Raw genomic sequence first — 17,845 nt, 5'->3', positions numbered from 1 at the left:
AAGGGCCTGGGTCCTAGTTCAAGAGATGTTCTGTTGTTTGGACAATCAAGTGTAATTAACTCAGTTTTGATTTGGCAAAACACTGTAGGCCACAGGGTCTGCTCCAGTATAGTACTGTTTTATATTCTATGTTCTTTTACTGTTTAATATTATCCTAATAAATACAAGGATATCTGAAATGTCAACACTCTCCCTAAACCACCCTTCAATATGACCACATTGCAGTTATTGCATATGTTTTCAAATTTCCTTAAGATTTGCCCCTCTATCTTCATCTCAGTATTTATCAGCCCAGAGAATACATTCAGTAATTCAGACATGCCCTTCTTGCTTCTAAGTAAATGGGTTCTGAATTTGGCTCTTGAAGGACACTGTCTCCCTTTCACAATCTACCTTACCACCTTTTATTCTATCGCTTTGTTTGTCAACACCAGACATTCTAGAATATGTACAGCTGTATTTATAGAACAGTACAGCACAGTACAGTCCCTTTGGCCCACAATGTTGTGCCGATCCTCAAATTCTGCCTCCCATATAACTCCCCACCTTAAATTCCTCCATATACCTGTCTAGTAGTCTCTTAAACTTCACTAGTGTATCTGCCTCCACCACCAACTCAGGCAGTGCATTCTACGCACCAACCACTCTCTGAGTGAAAAACCTTCCTCTAATATCCCACTTGAACTTCCTTCCCCTTACCTTAAAGCCATGTCCTTTTGTACTGAGCAGTGATGCCCTGGGGAAGAGGCGCTGGCTGACCACTCTATCTATTCCTCTTAATATCTTGTATATCTCTATCATGTCTCCTCTCATCCTCCTCCTCCCCAAAGAGTAAAGAGAGCCCTAGCTCCCTTAATCTCTGATCATAATGCATACTCTCTAAACCAGGCAGCATCCTGGTAAATCTCCTCTGTACCCTTTCCAATGCTTCCACATCCTTCCTATAGTGAGGCGACCAGAACTGGACACAGTACTCCAAGTGTGGCCTAACCAGAGTTTTATAGAGCTGCATCATTATCCCGCAACTCTTAAACTCTATCCCTTGACTTACCCTGTCCACCTGTGAGGCAACTTTCAGGGATCTGTGGACATGTACCCCCAGATCCCTCTGCTCCTCCACACTTCCAAATATCCTGCCATTTACTTTGTACTCTGCCTTGGAGTTTGTCCTTCCAAAGTGTACCACACTTCTCCTGATTGAACTCCATCTGCCACTTCTCAGCCCACTTCTGCATCTTTTCAAGTCTCTCTGCAATCTTCGACAATCTTCTACACTATCTACAACACCACCAACCTTTGTGTCATCTGCAAACTTGCCAACCCACCCTTCTACCCCCACATCCAGGTCATTAATAAAAATCACGAAAAGTAGAGGTCACAGAACAGATCCTTGTGGGACACCACTAGTCACAACCCTCCAATCTGAATGTACTCCCTCTACCACAACCCTCTGCCTTCTGCAGGCAAGCCAATTCTGAATCCACCTGCCCAAACTTCCCTGGATCCCATGCCTTCTGACTTTCTGAATAAGCCAACCGTGTGGAACCTTGTCAAATGCCTTACTGAAATCCATGTAGATCACATTCACTGCACTACCCTCATCTATATGCCTGGTCACCTCCTCAAAGACCTCTATCAGGCTTGTTAGGCACGATCTGCCCTGTTAGGCACAATTAGCCATGCTGACTGTCCCTGATCAGACCATGATTCTCTAAATGCCCATAGATCCTATCTCTAAGAATCTTTTCCAACAGCTTTCCCACCACAGTTGTAAAGCTCACTGGTTTATAATTACCTGAACTATTCCTTCTACCTTTTTTGAACAAGAGGACAACATTTGCCTCCCTCCAATCCTCCGGTACCATTCCCGTTGATAATGAGGACATAAAGATCCTAGCCAGAGGTTCAGCAATCTCTTCCTTCACCTCGTGGAGCAGCCTGGGGTATATTTCGTCAGGCCCCAGGGACTTATCCGTCCTAATGTACTTTAACAACTCCAACACCTCCTCTCCCTTAATATCAACATGCTCCAGAACATCAACCTCACTCATATTGTCCTCACCATCATCAAGTTCCCTCTCAGTGGTGGATACCAAAGAGAAGTATTCATTGAGGACCTCGCTCACTTCCATAGCCTCCAGGCACATCTTCCCACCTTTATCTCTAATCGGTCCAATCTTCACTCTTGTCATCCTTTTGTTCTTCACATAATTGAAGAATGCCCTGGGGTTTTCCTTTACCCTACTTGCCTTCTCATGCCCCCTTCTTACTCTTCTCAGCCCCTTCTTAAGCTCCTTTCTTGTTACCCTATATTCCTCAATAGACCCATCTGATCCTTGCTTCCTAAACCTCATGTATGCTGCCTTCTTCCACCTGACTGGATTTTCCACATCACTTTTCACCCATGGTTCCTTCACCCTACCATACTTCATATTCCTTACTGGGACAAATTTATCCCTAACATCCTGCAAGAGATCCTTAAACATCGACAACATGTCCATAGTACATTTCCCTGCAAAAGCATCATCCCAATTCACACCCACAAGTTCTAGCCTTATAGCCTCATAATTTGCCCTTCCCCAATTAAAAATTTTCCTGTCCTCTCTGATTCTGTCCTTTTCCATGATAATGCTAAAGGCCACGGAGCAGTGATCACTGTCCCCCAGATGCTCCCCCACTAACAGATCTGTGACCTGACCCGGTTTGTTACCTAATACTAGATCTAGTATGGCATTCCCCCTAGTCAGCCTGTCAACATACTGTGACAGGAATCCATCCTGGACATACTTAACAAACTCTGCCCCATCTAAACCTTCGGAACTAATCAAGTGCCAATCAATATTAGGGAAGTTAAAGTCACCCATGATAACAAGCCCGAGCAAACACGAGGAAATCTGCAGATGTTGGAAATTCAAACAACACACAAAATGCTGGTGGAACGCAGGAGGCCAGGCAGCATCTATAAGGAGAAGCACCGTCTCGGCCCTAAACGTCGACAGTGCTTCTCCTCATAGATGTTGCCTGGCCCGCTGTGTTCCACCAGCATTTTGTGTGTGTTGTCATGATAACAACCCTGTTATTTTTGCACCTTTCCAAAATCTGCCTCCCTATCTGCTCTTCGGTATCTCTATTGCTACCAGGGGGCCTATAGAATACCCCCAGTAGGGTAACTGCTCCCTTCCTGTTCCTGACTTCCACCAATACTGACTCAAAAGAGGATCCTGCTACAATACCCACCCTTTTTGCATTTGTAACAGTATCCCTGACCAGTAATGCCACCCGTCCTCCCCTCCCCCCCATCCCTTTTAAAGCACTGAAATGAATCTGCAACTCACCATCCTTTGTTCACTTAACATAGGCATCTTAAATCTATCTGTGTCCTTGTTCTATTCTCATTCGGCCTGCTCCTTCACAAAACTAGACTATGTTGTATTTTAATAATCACTGTCACTTCTATTCAATGTGGTCACTATGCCCCTTCTTTCTACCGCAACATTCTAAGGGTCATTTCCTTGTCGACCTTCCATGTTCTAGGCTTCACTGCCAGGTCATATAAGTCATTGCCTTTGAGGTACAACACATTCATCTTAATCAGATCTGGACACAATTTCTTTCTGAAATGCTGATTCGGCCACAACTAAGAATTCAATAAAACATTCTGATGAATTGTCATTAACTCTGTTGGCTAAACAGATACTGTCCGGACTACTAAGCATTTATGTTTCTTTTATTTCAATAGTACATCCTTGCTTCTGAACTGTTAAGTCTCAATTGATATTTCTATTTATGAAATAAATGCTCTCCCACAAGTCTTACTACCTCCAAAGATATATTATACATATGCACAGAAAACCCTTTGGAAATATGTCATTTGGTCAATGTTATCTCCAAACCAAATCTGTTTCGTCCAAAAGCATCTTTGCATTAAAGTTCCTCTGTCCTGTTCAGAGTCATACAGCCTGATATGCAGGCAAGTCTAGATGAGGAGTTGCACGGAGGGTGAGAGGCTTAATAAAATCTATTTTAATCCTAGGAGTCCCACAGGTATGAAAGATGGGCTGAGAGTGTGGTTCAGCACATGGAATTATGAAATTGCTGCAATCTCAGAAATGTTATTGAGGGAAGGGCAGCTCCATATCCTGAGGCAAAAAAGTTTCAGATGTGCCAGAAAGGGATATAAAAATAGCGTTGCAAGGGAGTACTTCTTACCCTTTCCTTTCAATGAAGGGTATCAGCTAAAACAATGACTGCTCATTCTTCTCCATAGATACTGCCTGACCTGCTCAGTTCCTCCAGCATTTTACATGGGTAAATTGTCAAAACCTTTCCCCATAGTAAGAGGGCAAAGGTTTGTAAAAGGTAAGAGGATTAAGGAGATTATGAGAGTTAAGCTTTTTTACCTGTACATAGAATGATTCATACATGAAACAGGTTGCTAGAGGAGGTGGTGGAATCAATTAAATTTACCTCAACCCATGCAGACAAAAATGTAAGTAAACAACACAAAGGAGGATATGGCCCAAATGCAGTCAAATGGGATTGGTACAGATGGGTAAAGAAGTCAGGGTATGTGGTCAGAGGGCCTGTTTCTGAGATATACAAGTTTGACAAACTATCCTAAAACTCAGGAAAAATGAATGGGTACAAAGGTTTCAGTTAATGCACATCTGAAAGAGAACTTAAAAAACCATAATTTTTAAAACTATAGACCAAGAGCGAGGAATTGAAGGTAATTTCTACCATTCACTTTTGACCATGTGAATATGATGGACTAAATAATCTCTTTCTGCACTCTAAATGTTTTTGTGCAACCTTGAACAACATTGATCACTATGATCCAAGAATTTGGAAATACTCCAAATATAAGCCCGAGCATCAACAGCAGTTGGTAATTTCTGCGACTACGAATATTTAAATATAAATGTTCCTCTACGCAGCTTACATTGGGCACTAGCTGTTCAAAATACATGGATTGAGAGCAGGATCAATCAGAGCAAACATTCAAATATTAGCACTTTGAGGCAAAATTATACATTAGAAAAAGGTAAGCCTTATTAATGTCTCAAATAAATTCTAGTCCACTCCACCAAAATAAAAGATGGAGGCACAAGACTGCTGATGCTAGAACCTGAGCCAAAAAAAACACTATTGAGGAATTCTGTGCGTCAGGCACCATTTGCAGAGAGAATTCAGCAGTTGACATTGAGCTCCTCCAACAGTGTTTTTTGCTAGAACAAAATGCAGGGTGCATTATGTTTACTTAGTTTTTGATATTCCATAACCAACCCCAGCAAAAAATATGCCAAAGCGAAAATGGAAATGATCAAATATTACCAATCTGTAAGATTAAAATTTTAAAAAATTCAGACTTGAATATTTCTCTCAATCAGTAACCCTCAAAATCCTCATCACAGAGATACAGATACAATTTTTCACCTTTGATACTAATCATTGAAAGAATTAGATTTTGGTGTGTCATAGCAACACAAGAATTATCATATCTGTTATTTAAAAAACAATTTTCTCGTTGCAACTATACTTACTGATTTAAAAAAACCCATTTGGGGAACGAGTAGAAATGAGAGGTTGGGAGCAGTGGGGCACAAGATTACTCACAACTAGACTTTAATGAGTTGCATACAGTTTCAAGTCTGGAATGAACTGGACTTCAAATCTGTTCATACAATTACTGAATTATTACAGCATGTAAGGTGCTAATTTCATCATTTTACTAATGATGGCTCTGTATTAGTGCCTTTTCATAGGGTATACCCAAAGGGTACAGGAACTCGTTACAATATTGCATAAACAGCAATATTACAACATTTTTATGTTTGCATAGAAATATTTCAGGGGATGCAACATTTTGGGTGGTAAGACAAAAAGAGAGGGAGGAAGTCTTATGATTTAGTTCAATATCATTAAGGTGTGTGTATAGAAATAAATACCTTTTAGGTTTGAACACAACCTTCTGACCACCTTCAAGAACAAGCAGAGCTTTCAGCTGGGTTCCTTTGTAGCCCACATCAGCCTTGATTATCTTTTTGGTGGCCATAGCATGTAAAATGGCTCCAAGCTCTGGAGTTTCTTCGGGATACACCTCCCTGGGAACAACCCACTGTGCTGCAATTTCCCACGGTGACTGTAGAGTGTGCTCCAGATTGGGATTCAGTTCAATTTTAAGATTATCCATCATACGCTGGAAAGAATGTTGATCCTCTCGATTAGTTGCAGATGAGTCTGAATTGTCAATCAGGAACACTTTAGTGAAAATAAAAATAACTAGAAGGATAGCTAGTAAAACAACACGCTGCTTTAACTTCATGATGTCCTCTGTTCCAAGATAGCATCAGATATTGCAAATAGTCTCAAAATGACGACTGCAGACCAACGCCAACTTCAGTTGAACTTCCCAATCATACACATGCCAGCAACAGACACTCTGAAAAAAAAATAGATCATTAATACTTTTCAAAATACTTCACAACACAAACACAAATAACAGGTTAAAACCATACACTATAGAGTTGATCTGCCCATCAAAACAATTTACCATGATTTACTATGGGCAAATACAGTAACAGTGATGGCAGCATTGTTACTACACCAGGGATCTGGATACAATGTCTACGTGGAGTTTGTAAATTTCCAGTATGTGCTCCAGATCTTCCCACAATCCGAAGATGTGCTGGTAGATCAATTGCCTCCTGTAAATTACTCCATAGTGAAAGAAAGTGGGGGGGGGGGTGGAAATCAATGTGTTAGTTAATAAGCAAATAAGAGAAAATAAAGTAGCATGGAAATAAGGAGATGGGACTGACGGGATTGTTCAGGAACTTGATTGCCATGTTGTGATAGATAATAAGTGCATTTGATCAATAATTCTCCTTGAATCAATTCACAGTTTCACTGCTGCCTAGGGTAAAGAAAATAAGCATCTACAGAACACTATATCAGTCAGAGAACAATAATGAAGAGCAGGCATCCACATTAGAATGGACGCAATTTAATGATAAAACAAGCATTTTAACTGGTTTTCCAGTATACTAGAACTTAATTGGTAAAAATAAATTTTAACATAATGGATACCAATGGATTTAGCCGTGTTAAATGTATAGTTTCAATTTAAACTAAAATATGCTTGATACATTTACTAATGCAGTTATAAGAGTTTTACATAATGCAAGAATATTGTACATTTTGTTTTAAAAATGTTCACTGTGTAAATAAGGATCCTTAAAATAGTGTTATGTATTACAACAGAAAGTGTTATGAATGAATAGAATTAAGACTACACCAGAATAGTAATAATTCATACAAAAATTTAACATATTGAACTGAAAGATTACTGCTGCTATAAAATCTAAATAAATTTGAGCTCAGAAAAACATTATGCTATGTCAATGCTGAGTGGTAGACCTGTATGTGCTCTAAGCAGCTGCAGCTCAGCAAAATCTTTTACATTTTAGCATACATTACCCTTGATTCGCAAACCTTTGTGCAGTAATAGACATTGGTGTGTTTGAGCAAAGGAATGTTGAACTTAATGTGCAACTGATTATACTTTGCAAATGGTAGAGAAATAACTCTGGATTCCTATAATGTTCTATAAGTTATTTCTCAATTGCTAGCATAAATTGTAAAGAACAAAATGTGTCTTGCTCTGCTTAATTAATACCCTTTGAGGAAGGAAATTTGGCATTCTTGCTTTGATTGATCTATGTCATTTCAAAACCACAACAATGGAATTGGTTCTTAACCGCCTTTCAACTCTACCAAACTATTAAAAGAGATTTTGAAAGAGTAAACGACATGTTAACTTTGACTCGTGTTTTTTTAATCACAAGAGAAATGTCCAAGATAATCACTCATTGTTAGATTGCCTGACTTCAACGCCTTTCCGTAGCAGGCAGTAACATGGTCCACATCAATTCCAGCTTCTCCAATGAGCAGCTCAGAAACAAAGGCTGACAACCAATGTGCAAAAGAAGACAAATCGTGCAAAATAAAACCCAGAAGCCTTTAAGGTAAGTTTGTAGGTTGTTCATCAGTTCAGAGTTGTGGTGAGTGAAGTTATCCACACAGGTTCAGAAGCCTGATGTTTGTAGAGTAATAACTATCCCTGAACCTAGTGATAAAGGACTCAAGGCTTCTGTACCTCCTAACTGATGGTAGCAGCAAGAAGAGAGAATGGCCTAGATGGTGGGGTCCTTGATGATTGATGTTGCTTTCTTGCAGCAGTAGTCCATCCGAATCTGCTCAATAATGAGAGGAGTTACCCTCTGATTTAACCAGGATGTGTACACCATTAGCTGTTCCTGGGCATGATGTTTCCATATCAGGCCATGATGCAACCAGCTAGGATACCTTCCACTATCTATACTAGATGGTTCAAGTTTGAGATCACATGCTGAATCTACTCAAACTTCTAAGAAAGTAGAGGCACTGTTTTGTCTTTGTCATTTACATACCCAAGGACAAAACATCTGATATGATAATTGCATGGAAGTTGAAATAACTGACCCTCAAACTCTAATCCCCAAATGAGGACTGGTTCTTCCTCCTGTAGTTGATAATCAGCTCATTAGTGTTGCTGATATTGAGTGAGAAATTGCTGTTGTGGCATCATTCAACCAGATTTTCAATCTCCCACCTGAATGTTGATTTGGCCAATGACAGTGGTGTCATCAGCAAACTTAACTTCAGCATTGAAGCTGTATTTAGCCACACAATCATAGGTATAAAGCAAGTAGAGCAGTGGACTAATAACATTTTATAAATGTTTAGTAACAAACATTAAGCAAGTCAGGCAGCATCTATGGAGAGGAATAAACAGCCAAAACCCTTTATCAAAATTAGAAAGGAAGGAGGCAAAAACCTGAATAAATTGGAAGGATGGGAAAGAATATAAGCTGGCAGGTGATAGGTGAGAACAGGTGAGAAAGCTGGTGGGTGGATGGGAGTAGGAGATGAAGTGAGAAGCAGGAAGGTGATAGGTGAAAGAGGTAGAGGGCTGAAGAAGAAAGAATGTAATAGAAGAGAACAGTAGACCACAGAAAAGAGGTGGAGAGTAAATACACCTTTGTGATGGATCTGCTTTGTAACACTGGGTGACACTAATAGCAACTGGCGTTATTTAAATGGATGCTAACTTGACAAATCATGAATCTTACCGAAATCTGTCATTTTACTGATCTTGAGGGCTGGGGAGTTAAATGGATGTGGCGTATTTGGATTTCTGAAAGGTTTTAACAAAGTGTTGCACAGGAGATTGGTGAACAAGTTTAAGCACTGAGTTGGGGGCCATGTACTGACAAAGACTGGTAATTAGATACTAGATAGAAAATAGAGTGGATATAAGCAGATTCTTCTCAGATTAGCAAGTTATGACAACTGAAAAAATGTATGGAACAATGCTTAGGTCCCAGCTATTCATAATCTGTATCAATGATTTGGCTGAGGGGTAAAATGTAATTTTCCCAAATGTACTGACCATACTGACTGGGATCGCAAACAGAAAAGAATATAGGAGTCTGACAGTGTTTACTTCCACTGTTTTCTACATGGAGTTTGCACATTCTCCCTGTGAGCAGGAGTTGCCTAGTGTATTGGTGAGTATCAGAGTTGATGGCATTGTAGGGAGAATTAAAGATGATTAGTGTATCATGGAACATGGGTGCTTTACAGTTGGCATGGACATGGTGAGCAGAAGGGCATATCAAGGTCAACAACTTTGATTAATTTGCATTGATTAATTCTACTGTGATGAAGTGCTTTGAGAGGTTAGTCATGGGCAAAATCAACTCCTGCCCAAGAATGGACATGGATTTGCTGCATTTTGCCTATCGCCACAATAGGTCTACAGTGAATGCAATCTCACTGGCTCCCCACTCACGTTGGACGTTAGACAACAGCAATACCTAAAGCAGGCTTCTGTTTATTGATTACTGTTCAGTGTCCAAAATCATCATACCCTCAGTACTAATCAACAAGCTCCAAAATCTGAGCCACTGTAGCTCTCTCTGTAACTGGATCCTTGACTTCCTCATCAGAACAATGCAGATCAATAATAACATCTCCTCCTCCCTAACAATCAACACTGGTGTACCAAGGATGGATGCATAGCTCACTGCTCTACTCTCACGTATGTGAGGCTAGGCACAGCTCAAATGCCATGTACTGTATAAATTTGCTGACGACAAAAATATTATTGGCAGAATATCAGATGGTGATGAAGACACGTACAGGAATAAGACAGATCAGTTGGCTGAGTGGTGTCGTAACAAAAACCTTGCATTCAGGAAGGGGAAGTTGAGGGAACACCCACCAGTCCTCATTGAGGGACCATAAGGGGAAAAAGGATGAACAATTTCAAGTTCCGAGGTGTCAACAGCTCTCAAGATCTATCCTGGGCCCAACGTATTAATGCAATTACAAAGATGGCACAACAGTGAGTAATGGAGTTTGAGCAAACTTGGTATCACTCTGAAGACTTTTGCAAATTTCAACAGATGTACTGTGGAGAGCATTCTAACTGGTTACATCATCATCTGGTATGGAGGGGCAACTGCACAGGATATGGAAAAGCTCCAAAAAGTTGCAAACTCAGACGGCTTCATCATGGGCCTGAGCCTCCCAAGCATCAAGGGCACTTTCAAAAGACAACGTCTCAAAAAGGTAGCTTCAATCATTAAAGAGCCCCCAGCAACCAGGACATGCCTCCTCATTGCTACCATCGAGGAGTGTTACAGGAGCCTGAAATACACATATTCAGTATTGGAGTGGCTGCAGGATATTCTCAAGGGTGAGGGTGAATAGACAGATCCTGTTGCATATTGACACCAATGACATAGACAGGAAAGGGGAAGAGGTCCTACACAGTGTGTATACAAAAGTGGCATGCAAAAGTTTGGGCACCCCAGTCAAAATTTCTGTTACTGTGAATAGTTAAATGAGTGGAAGATGAACTGATCTCCAAAAGTCACAAGGTTAAAGATGAAACATTCTTATCAATATTTTAAGCAAGATTAGCATATTATTTTTGTTTTGTACAATTTTAGAGTGAAAAAAAAAGGAAAGGAGCACCAAGCAAAAGTTTGGGCACCCCAAGAGATTTGAGCTCTCAGATAACTTTTACCAAGGTCTCAGACCTTAATTAGCTTGTTAGGGCTTTGGTTTGTTCACAGTCATCATTAGGAAAGGCCAGGTGATGCAAATTTCAAAGCTTTATAAATACCCTGACTCCTCAAACCTTATCCCAACATTCAGCAGCCATGGGCTTCTCTAAGCAGCTGCCTAGCACTCTGAAAATTAAAATAAATGATGCCCACAAAGTGGGAGATGGCTATAAGAAGATAGCAAAGCATTTTCAGGTAGCTGTTTCCTCAGTTCGAGATATAATTAAGAAATGGCTGTTAACAGGAACGGTGGAGGTCAAGTTGAGGTCTGGAAGACCAAGAAAACTTTCCAAGAGAACTGCTCATAGGATTGCTAGAAAGGCAAATCAAAACCCCCATTTGACTGCAAAAGACCTTCAGGAAGATTTAGCAGACTCTGGAGTGGTGGTGCACTGTTCTACTGTGCAGCAATACCCGCACAAATATAACCTTCATGGAAGAGTCATCAAAAGAAAACCTTTCCTGCGTCCTCACCACAGAATTCAGCGTCAGATGTTTGCAAAGAAACATCTAAACAAGCCTGATGCATTTTGGAAAGAAGTCCTGTGGACTGATGAAGTTAGAATAGAACTTTTTGGGCACAATGAGCAAAGGTATGTTTGGAGAAAAAAGAGTGCAGAATTTCATGAAAAGAACATGTCTCCAACTGTTAAGTACGGGGGTGGATCGATCATGCTTTGGGCTTGTGTTGCAGCCAGTGGCACGGGGAACATTTAATTGGTAGAGGGAAGAATGAATTCAATTAAATACCAGCAAATTCTGGAAGCAAACATCACACTGTCTGCAAAAAAAGCTGAAGATGAAAAGAGGATGGCTTCTACAATGGGATAATAATCCTAAACACACCTCAAAATTCACAATGGACTACCTCAAGAGGCTCAAGTTGTAGGTTTTGCCATTGCACTCACAGTCCCCCGACCCAAACGTAATCGAATATCTGTGGATAGACCTCAAAAGAGCAGCGCTTGGAAGACGGCCCAAGAATCTCTCAGAACTAGAAGCCTTTTGCAAGGAAAAATGGACGAAAATCCCCCAAACAAGAACTGAAAGACTCTTAGCTGGCTACAGAAAGCGTTTACAAGCTGTGATACTTGCCAAAGGGGGTGTTACTAAGTACTGACCATGCAGGGTGGCCAAACGTTTGCTTCAGGCCCTTTCCCTTTTTTGTTATTTTGAAACTGTAAAAGACGGAAATAAAAAAGTGATCTTGCTTAAAATATTAAAGAAATGTGTCATCTTTAACTTTATGCCTTTTGGAAATCTGGTCGTTTTTTTACTTGCTTAGCTATTCACAGTAACAGAAATTTTGACCGGGGTGCCAAAACTTTTGCATGCCACTCTATAGTTAGGAGAGAGGCAGAAGAGAAGTGCCTCCAAGGAAGTAATTTCCAGATTACTCCACGTGCCAAGAGCTTGTGCAGGACAGAATAAGGTGACAGCACGGATGAATGAGTAGTGGCTGAGTAGATGGTGCAGAGGACAAGGTTTCCAAGATCTTGGATCACTGGAACTTTTTCGGGGGAAGGGATAACATGTACAAAAGGGACGGGTTGCACATGAAATGGAGAAAAATCAGTATCCTGGCCGGGAGGTTTGCTATGCTACTTGGGACAGTTTAAACTAGTTTTGCAGGGAGCTGGGAACCGGAGCCTCACATCAGTAAGGAAGGGGCAGACCAGAAGTTAGAGGTCAGGGAAAGTATTAAAAGGTAAAAAATCAAAATAACAAGTATTATGGGTCAAATAGTTTGAAGTGTGTATATTTAAATGCTAGGAGTATCAGGAGTAAAGGTGATGAACTTAGAGCATGGATCAGTACATTGGACTATGATGTTGTGGCCATTACTGAAACTTGGTTGAGAGAGGGACAAGAATGGGTGATTAATATACCAGGTTTTCGAAGTTTTATAAAAGATAGAAAAGGAGGTAAAAAGGGGTAGGGCGTATTTGCACTACTAATCAGAGACAATAATAAAACTGCACTTTGGAGAGACATAATGGAGAGTTCAGCCACTGAGTCCATTTGGGTAAAACTCAGGAAGAAAGGCTGCAAACACACTGATAGGATTGTACACCCATTCTCTGCCCCCCCCCCCCACCCCACAGCTACCAGGACTTTGAGGAACAGATATGTCATCAAATTAAGGAATATGTAAAAAAGAGTTGTTGTCATGGCGATTTCATCTTCCCTAATATAAACTGGGACCTTTTTAATGCAAGGGGTTTAGAATTTGTTAAGTGCATCCAGGAGGGTTTATTAAATTAATATGTGAACAGTCCAATAAGAGGAAGGGCTGTATTGGACCTGGTATTGGGTAATGAGCCTGGCCAGGTGACTCACCTTTCATTGGATGAGCAGTTAGAGAACAGTGACCATAACTTCTTATCTTTCAGGAAAGCTACAGACAAGAATAGGTCCTTGCAGGTGAGTTCTAAATTGGAGTAGGGCACATTACAAAGGCATTAGGCAGGAACTAAGAGTTAATTGGGAACACCTTTTCTCTGGAAAGTCCTCCACAAGAATGTGGAGGGTGTTTGAAGATCAATTGCACAGAGTACCGGGAAGGTATGTTCCTATGAGAAGAAAGGACGGGGATGGAAAGATAACAGAACCTTGGATGTCCAGAGAGGTGATGCATTGTGTCAAGAAGGAAAAGGAAAAGTATGTAAAGCTTCGGAAGTTAGGATCAAACAGAACACTTGAGGAGTATACACAAGACAAAAAAGAACTAAAGAAGGGAATTAGGAAAGCCAGGAGGGGCCATGAAAAGTCCTCTTAAGTAGGATTAAGGTGAATCCCAAGGCATTCTATACATACATCAAGAAGGGCAAGAGGATAACTAGGGAGGGAGCAAGGTCACTCAAAGTTAAAGGACGGAACATCTGCTTGGATACAGAGAAGGTGAGTGAGGTACTTAAAGAGTACTTTGCTTCAGTATTTACCAGGAAAGGGATGTGGAGGACCAAGAGATCAGGGAGATTAGGGGGTTCAGAGATCAAGGAGGTAGAAGTGTTGGGCCTCCCAATGAGTATTTAAGGTGGATAAGTCCAAAGAGCATGATGGAAAGTTATTGAAGGAGGCAAGAGACGAGATTCCTGGGGCCTTGACCAGGAACTTCGAATCCTCTCTAGGCACAGGTGAGGTCTCAGAGGACTAACATGCGGCTAATGTTATACCTCTACTTAAGAAGGGAAAAATTTAAGAACTATAGACTGGTGAGTCTCATGTCAAGTGTTAAAAATTGCTGGATAAAATTCTTAGGGATAGGATATATGAGCATTTGGAAACCCATGAGAGAGCCAGCATGGCAGGTTGTGTCTCACACCTTGACTGAGTTTTTTGACAAGGTGACGAGAGAGATAGATGAGGGTAGGGCAGAAGCTGTTGTCTACAGATTTTAGTAAAGTGTTTGACAAAGTCTTTCATGGGAGGCTAATCCAGAAAATTAAGGGGTCCATGGCTAATTGGCTGTTTGGATTTAGAACTGGCTTGAGGATAGAAGACAAAGTGTAGTGGTTGAAGGGATTTTTTCAAGCTGGAGGTCTGCAATTAGTGGTGTTCTACAGGGATGTGTGCTTGGACCATTGCTGTTTGTAATGTATGTAAATTACCTGGATGAAAATGTAATAAATTTGTGGATCATACCAAGATTGGTGGAGTTGTGGATAGTGTAGACGACTGACAAAGAATTACAGTGTGATATAGATCAGTTACAGATATGGGCAGTGAAATGGCAGATGGGAGTTTAATCCAGATAAATGTGAGGTGTTGCACCTTGATAGGAGAAATGCCAGGAGACAGTACACTGTTAAGGGCAACATATGTAAGTGTTGCTAATCTTGGGATCCAAGTTCATAGCTCCTTGAAAGTGGCTACACAGGTTGATAAGATGGTTAAGTCAACTTATGGAATGCTTGCTTTTATTAGTTGAGCCACTGAGATCAAAAGCCAAGAGGTTTTGTTGCAACTTTATAAAACTCTGGTTAGGCCACAACTGGAGTATTGCATACAGATCTGGTTGCCTCACTATAGGAAGGACATTGACGCTTCCTTCAGCATTATACAATGGGTTAATGCCTATACGTGATGAGAGTGTACATAGCCTTAAGATTCAAGCTCCAGCAAGTCCCATCAAAGCTCAATGGGGAACAAAAAACATCTTTTCTTTATCATTGATACTGTCTTTAGCCTGCAATCAGAAACAAATGCAGAAACATTCAGTAGGTCTTTTGTAATTTCACCAGCTCCAACCAGATTCCACCACCAGGCACATATTTCATTCTCTTTCCCTTTCAGTATTTCATAGGAATTGCTTCCTTTACAACTTTCAGGGTCCACTCTTCCATCCCCACTTGCCACTTCTTTCTTAGGACACTTTCCCAGGTAACTGCAGACATCCATCCTGATATATTGCCCCTTCCAACCACCCAGGGAGCAGCCTTTCAAAGTAAAGCAAAGATTCCTTTCTCTTCCTTCCAATTTGACTTACTGCACTCAGTATTCATAATGTAGCCTTTTCTTCAGTGGAGAAAACAAACACAGATTAGGTAATCATTCTGAGGAGCAGGTACAGTTTATCCAGAGTGACACCAGGCTTCTCACTGCATTTTAATTTCTCAACCATTCCCACCCTGATCTGTCTGTGGCTTCCTGCACTGTTAGAACAAGACCGAATCAAAGTCTAAGGAAGAGTTCTTTGTCTTCTGTCTGGGCATACTGTAGCCTATAGGATTGATTATTAAATGTTCCAAGTTGAATTCTTTTCTGTTTGTATCAGAACCAACCATTTCTGCTGGTCATTATTTTAGCCCTGTCTCTGTACAAAAAAAATAGAATCTGCCTGCTCAGCAAGTTCCACAACTTTAACGTGAACAACAGTATACAGTCAGCCCTCCTTATCCACGAGGGATTGGTTCCGGGACCCCTCGCGGATACCAAAAAAACGCAGATGCTCAAGTCCCTTATTCAACCTGGCTCAATATGGTGGATCTTAGGACCCAGCAGAACCCCAGACCTTATTTAACCTGTCTCGGTGCAATGGACATTAGGACCAAGTGGTAATGTTCTGAATCCGCAGAGTTTCTGTTCACGAAAATAATCACGATCGAAAATAAAGTGGAAATAATAAAGCGATCAGAAAGAGGTGAAACGCCATTGGTCATTGGAAGAGCGTTAGGCTAGGTCAACGATTGGAACAATTTTAAAGGATAAAGTGAGAAAGGCCCTGCCCCGATGAAAGCTACAATATACAAGCAATGTACTGGTCTAACTATTAGGTTTTGGGGTTTTGATCCTCCGCATCAAGCCGGTACGGATTTTCTAAGCCCGGCGCTGAAACATACATTTCTTCAGTGTTTTATATGCATAGAAAGGCAAAATATATACTATATACTAAGACTAACTGATGCTAAATAATACCACATGTACCTGTTCTGACTTACTTAGTAAGAGAACTTGCATTTTTTTTTATCCCAATCCACGATAACCTACGCACATCCTCCCGTATACTTTAAATCATCTCTAGGTTACTTATAATACCTAATACAATGTAAATACTATGCAAAATAATTGTTATACTGCATTGTTTAGGGAATAATTACAAGGAAAAAAAAGTCTGTATATGCTCGAACAACAAGTACTGGAAGAGCACTTCCGGGTTTTCTCAATTGGTGGTTGATTGAATTTGCGCATGCGGAACTCACAGATAAGGCGGGCCAACTGTTCAGACAAAGAAGTTTCATCTAATCTTAACTGCTTCTTAATTGTCCTATTAAAGTCTACACCTTTTATGTTAAGTTAACATAACACTCCAGTTCCCATCCCCCTGCCAAATTAGATTAAACCCTCCTGCTCTAACAAACCTGCCCACAAAGATAATGCCCCCCTCAGGTTCAAGTGTAGCCCATCACTTTTGTACAAGTCATACCTTGCCTGGAAGAGATCCCGATGATCCATTAATCTGAAACCCTGCACCAGTCCCTGAGTCATGCAGTCAGAATATTGTGAGCAGTTTTGGGCCCCACATCTAAGTAAGAATGCGCTAAAATTGAAGGGGGCCTAGAGGATATTTACTAGAATAACCCCAGGGAAAAAAGGGTTAACATATGATGAGCATATGAGGCTCTGGTCTGTACTCACCGGAGTTTAGAAGGAGGAAGAGAGATTTCATTGAAACCTACTGAATATTGAAAGGCCTGGACAGAGTGAAAGTTTCCAGCATGAGAGAAACCAAGAACACAGGGCACAGCCTCCAAATAAAAGGGTGTGGCGACCCACTTTCTGCGCAGGCGAACCGGCTCACAAATAGCCAGAGACTTTGGTAATGCACCTCTGACGTCATTTCCGCCGGGAGAGGGCGGGCACTAGGGATTGAAATACCAGCACCGCGAAGTTTGAATAAACTAGTCTCGAAACGACTTACTGACTGCGTGTCGTTATTTCAGCGCTGTGTGTAGCACATTGGTGACCCCGATGGTCCAAACGGGATTTGGACCAAAGATGACCGACTCTTCAGCTGTTCACGCAGTTTCGCTACAACTGCCAACTTTCTGGACGCTGTGACCATGCGTGTTGTTTAGCCAAGCAGAAGCCCAGTTCCAGATTTGGCAGATATCCTCTGATTCCACGCATTACTACCATGTGGTGAGCGCCCTTGACCAGGAGACGGT

At 41.0% G+C, this 17,845-nt stretch overlaps 1 protein-coding gene across 3 annotated transcripts in view; it reads right to left on the bottom strand.

The window, feature by feature from the left end:
* Positions 1 to 17,845, bottom strand: part of fam20b (FAM20B glycosaminoglycan xylosylkinase) — a 141,935-nt gene that overhangs the window by 100,167 nt on the left and 23,923 nt on the right. For all 3 annotated transcript variants that reach the window (XM_059984878.1, XM_059984879.1, XM_059984877.1), the window contains exon 2: positions 5,949 to 6,442. In XM_059984878.1, coding sequence (XP_059840861.1) covers positions 5,949 to 6,325 — 377 coding nt within the window. In that variant the 5' untranslated portion in view covers positions 6,326 to 6,442. The remainder of the gene's footprint in view (positions 1 to 5,948; positions 6,443 to 17,845) is intronic.

Source organism: Hypanus sabinus, chromosome 11 (assembly GCF_030144855.1).
Source record: "Hypanus sabinus isolate sHypSab1 chromosome 11, sHypSab1.hap1, whole genome shotgun sequence".
Taxonomy (NCBI): domain Eukaryota; kingdom Metazoa; phylum Chordata; class Chondrichthyes; order Myliobatiformes; family Dasyatidae; genus Hypanus; species Hypanus sabinus.
The sequence above is the reverse complement of the archived record's forward strand: the minus strand, read 5'-3'. Positions and strand labels throughout refer to the sequence as shown.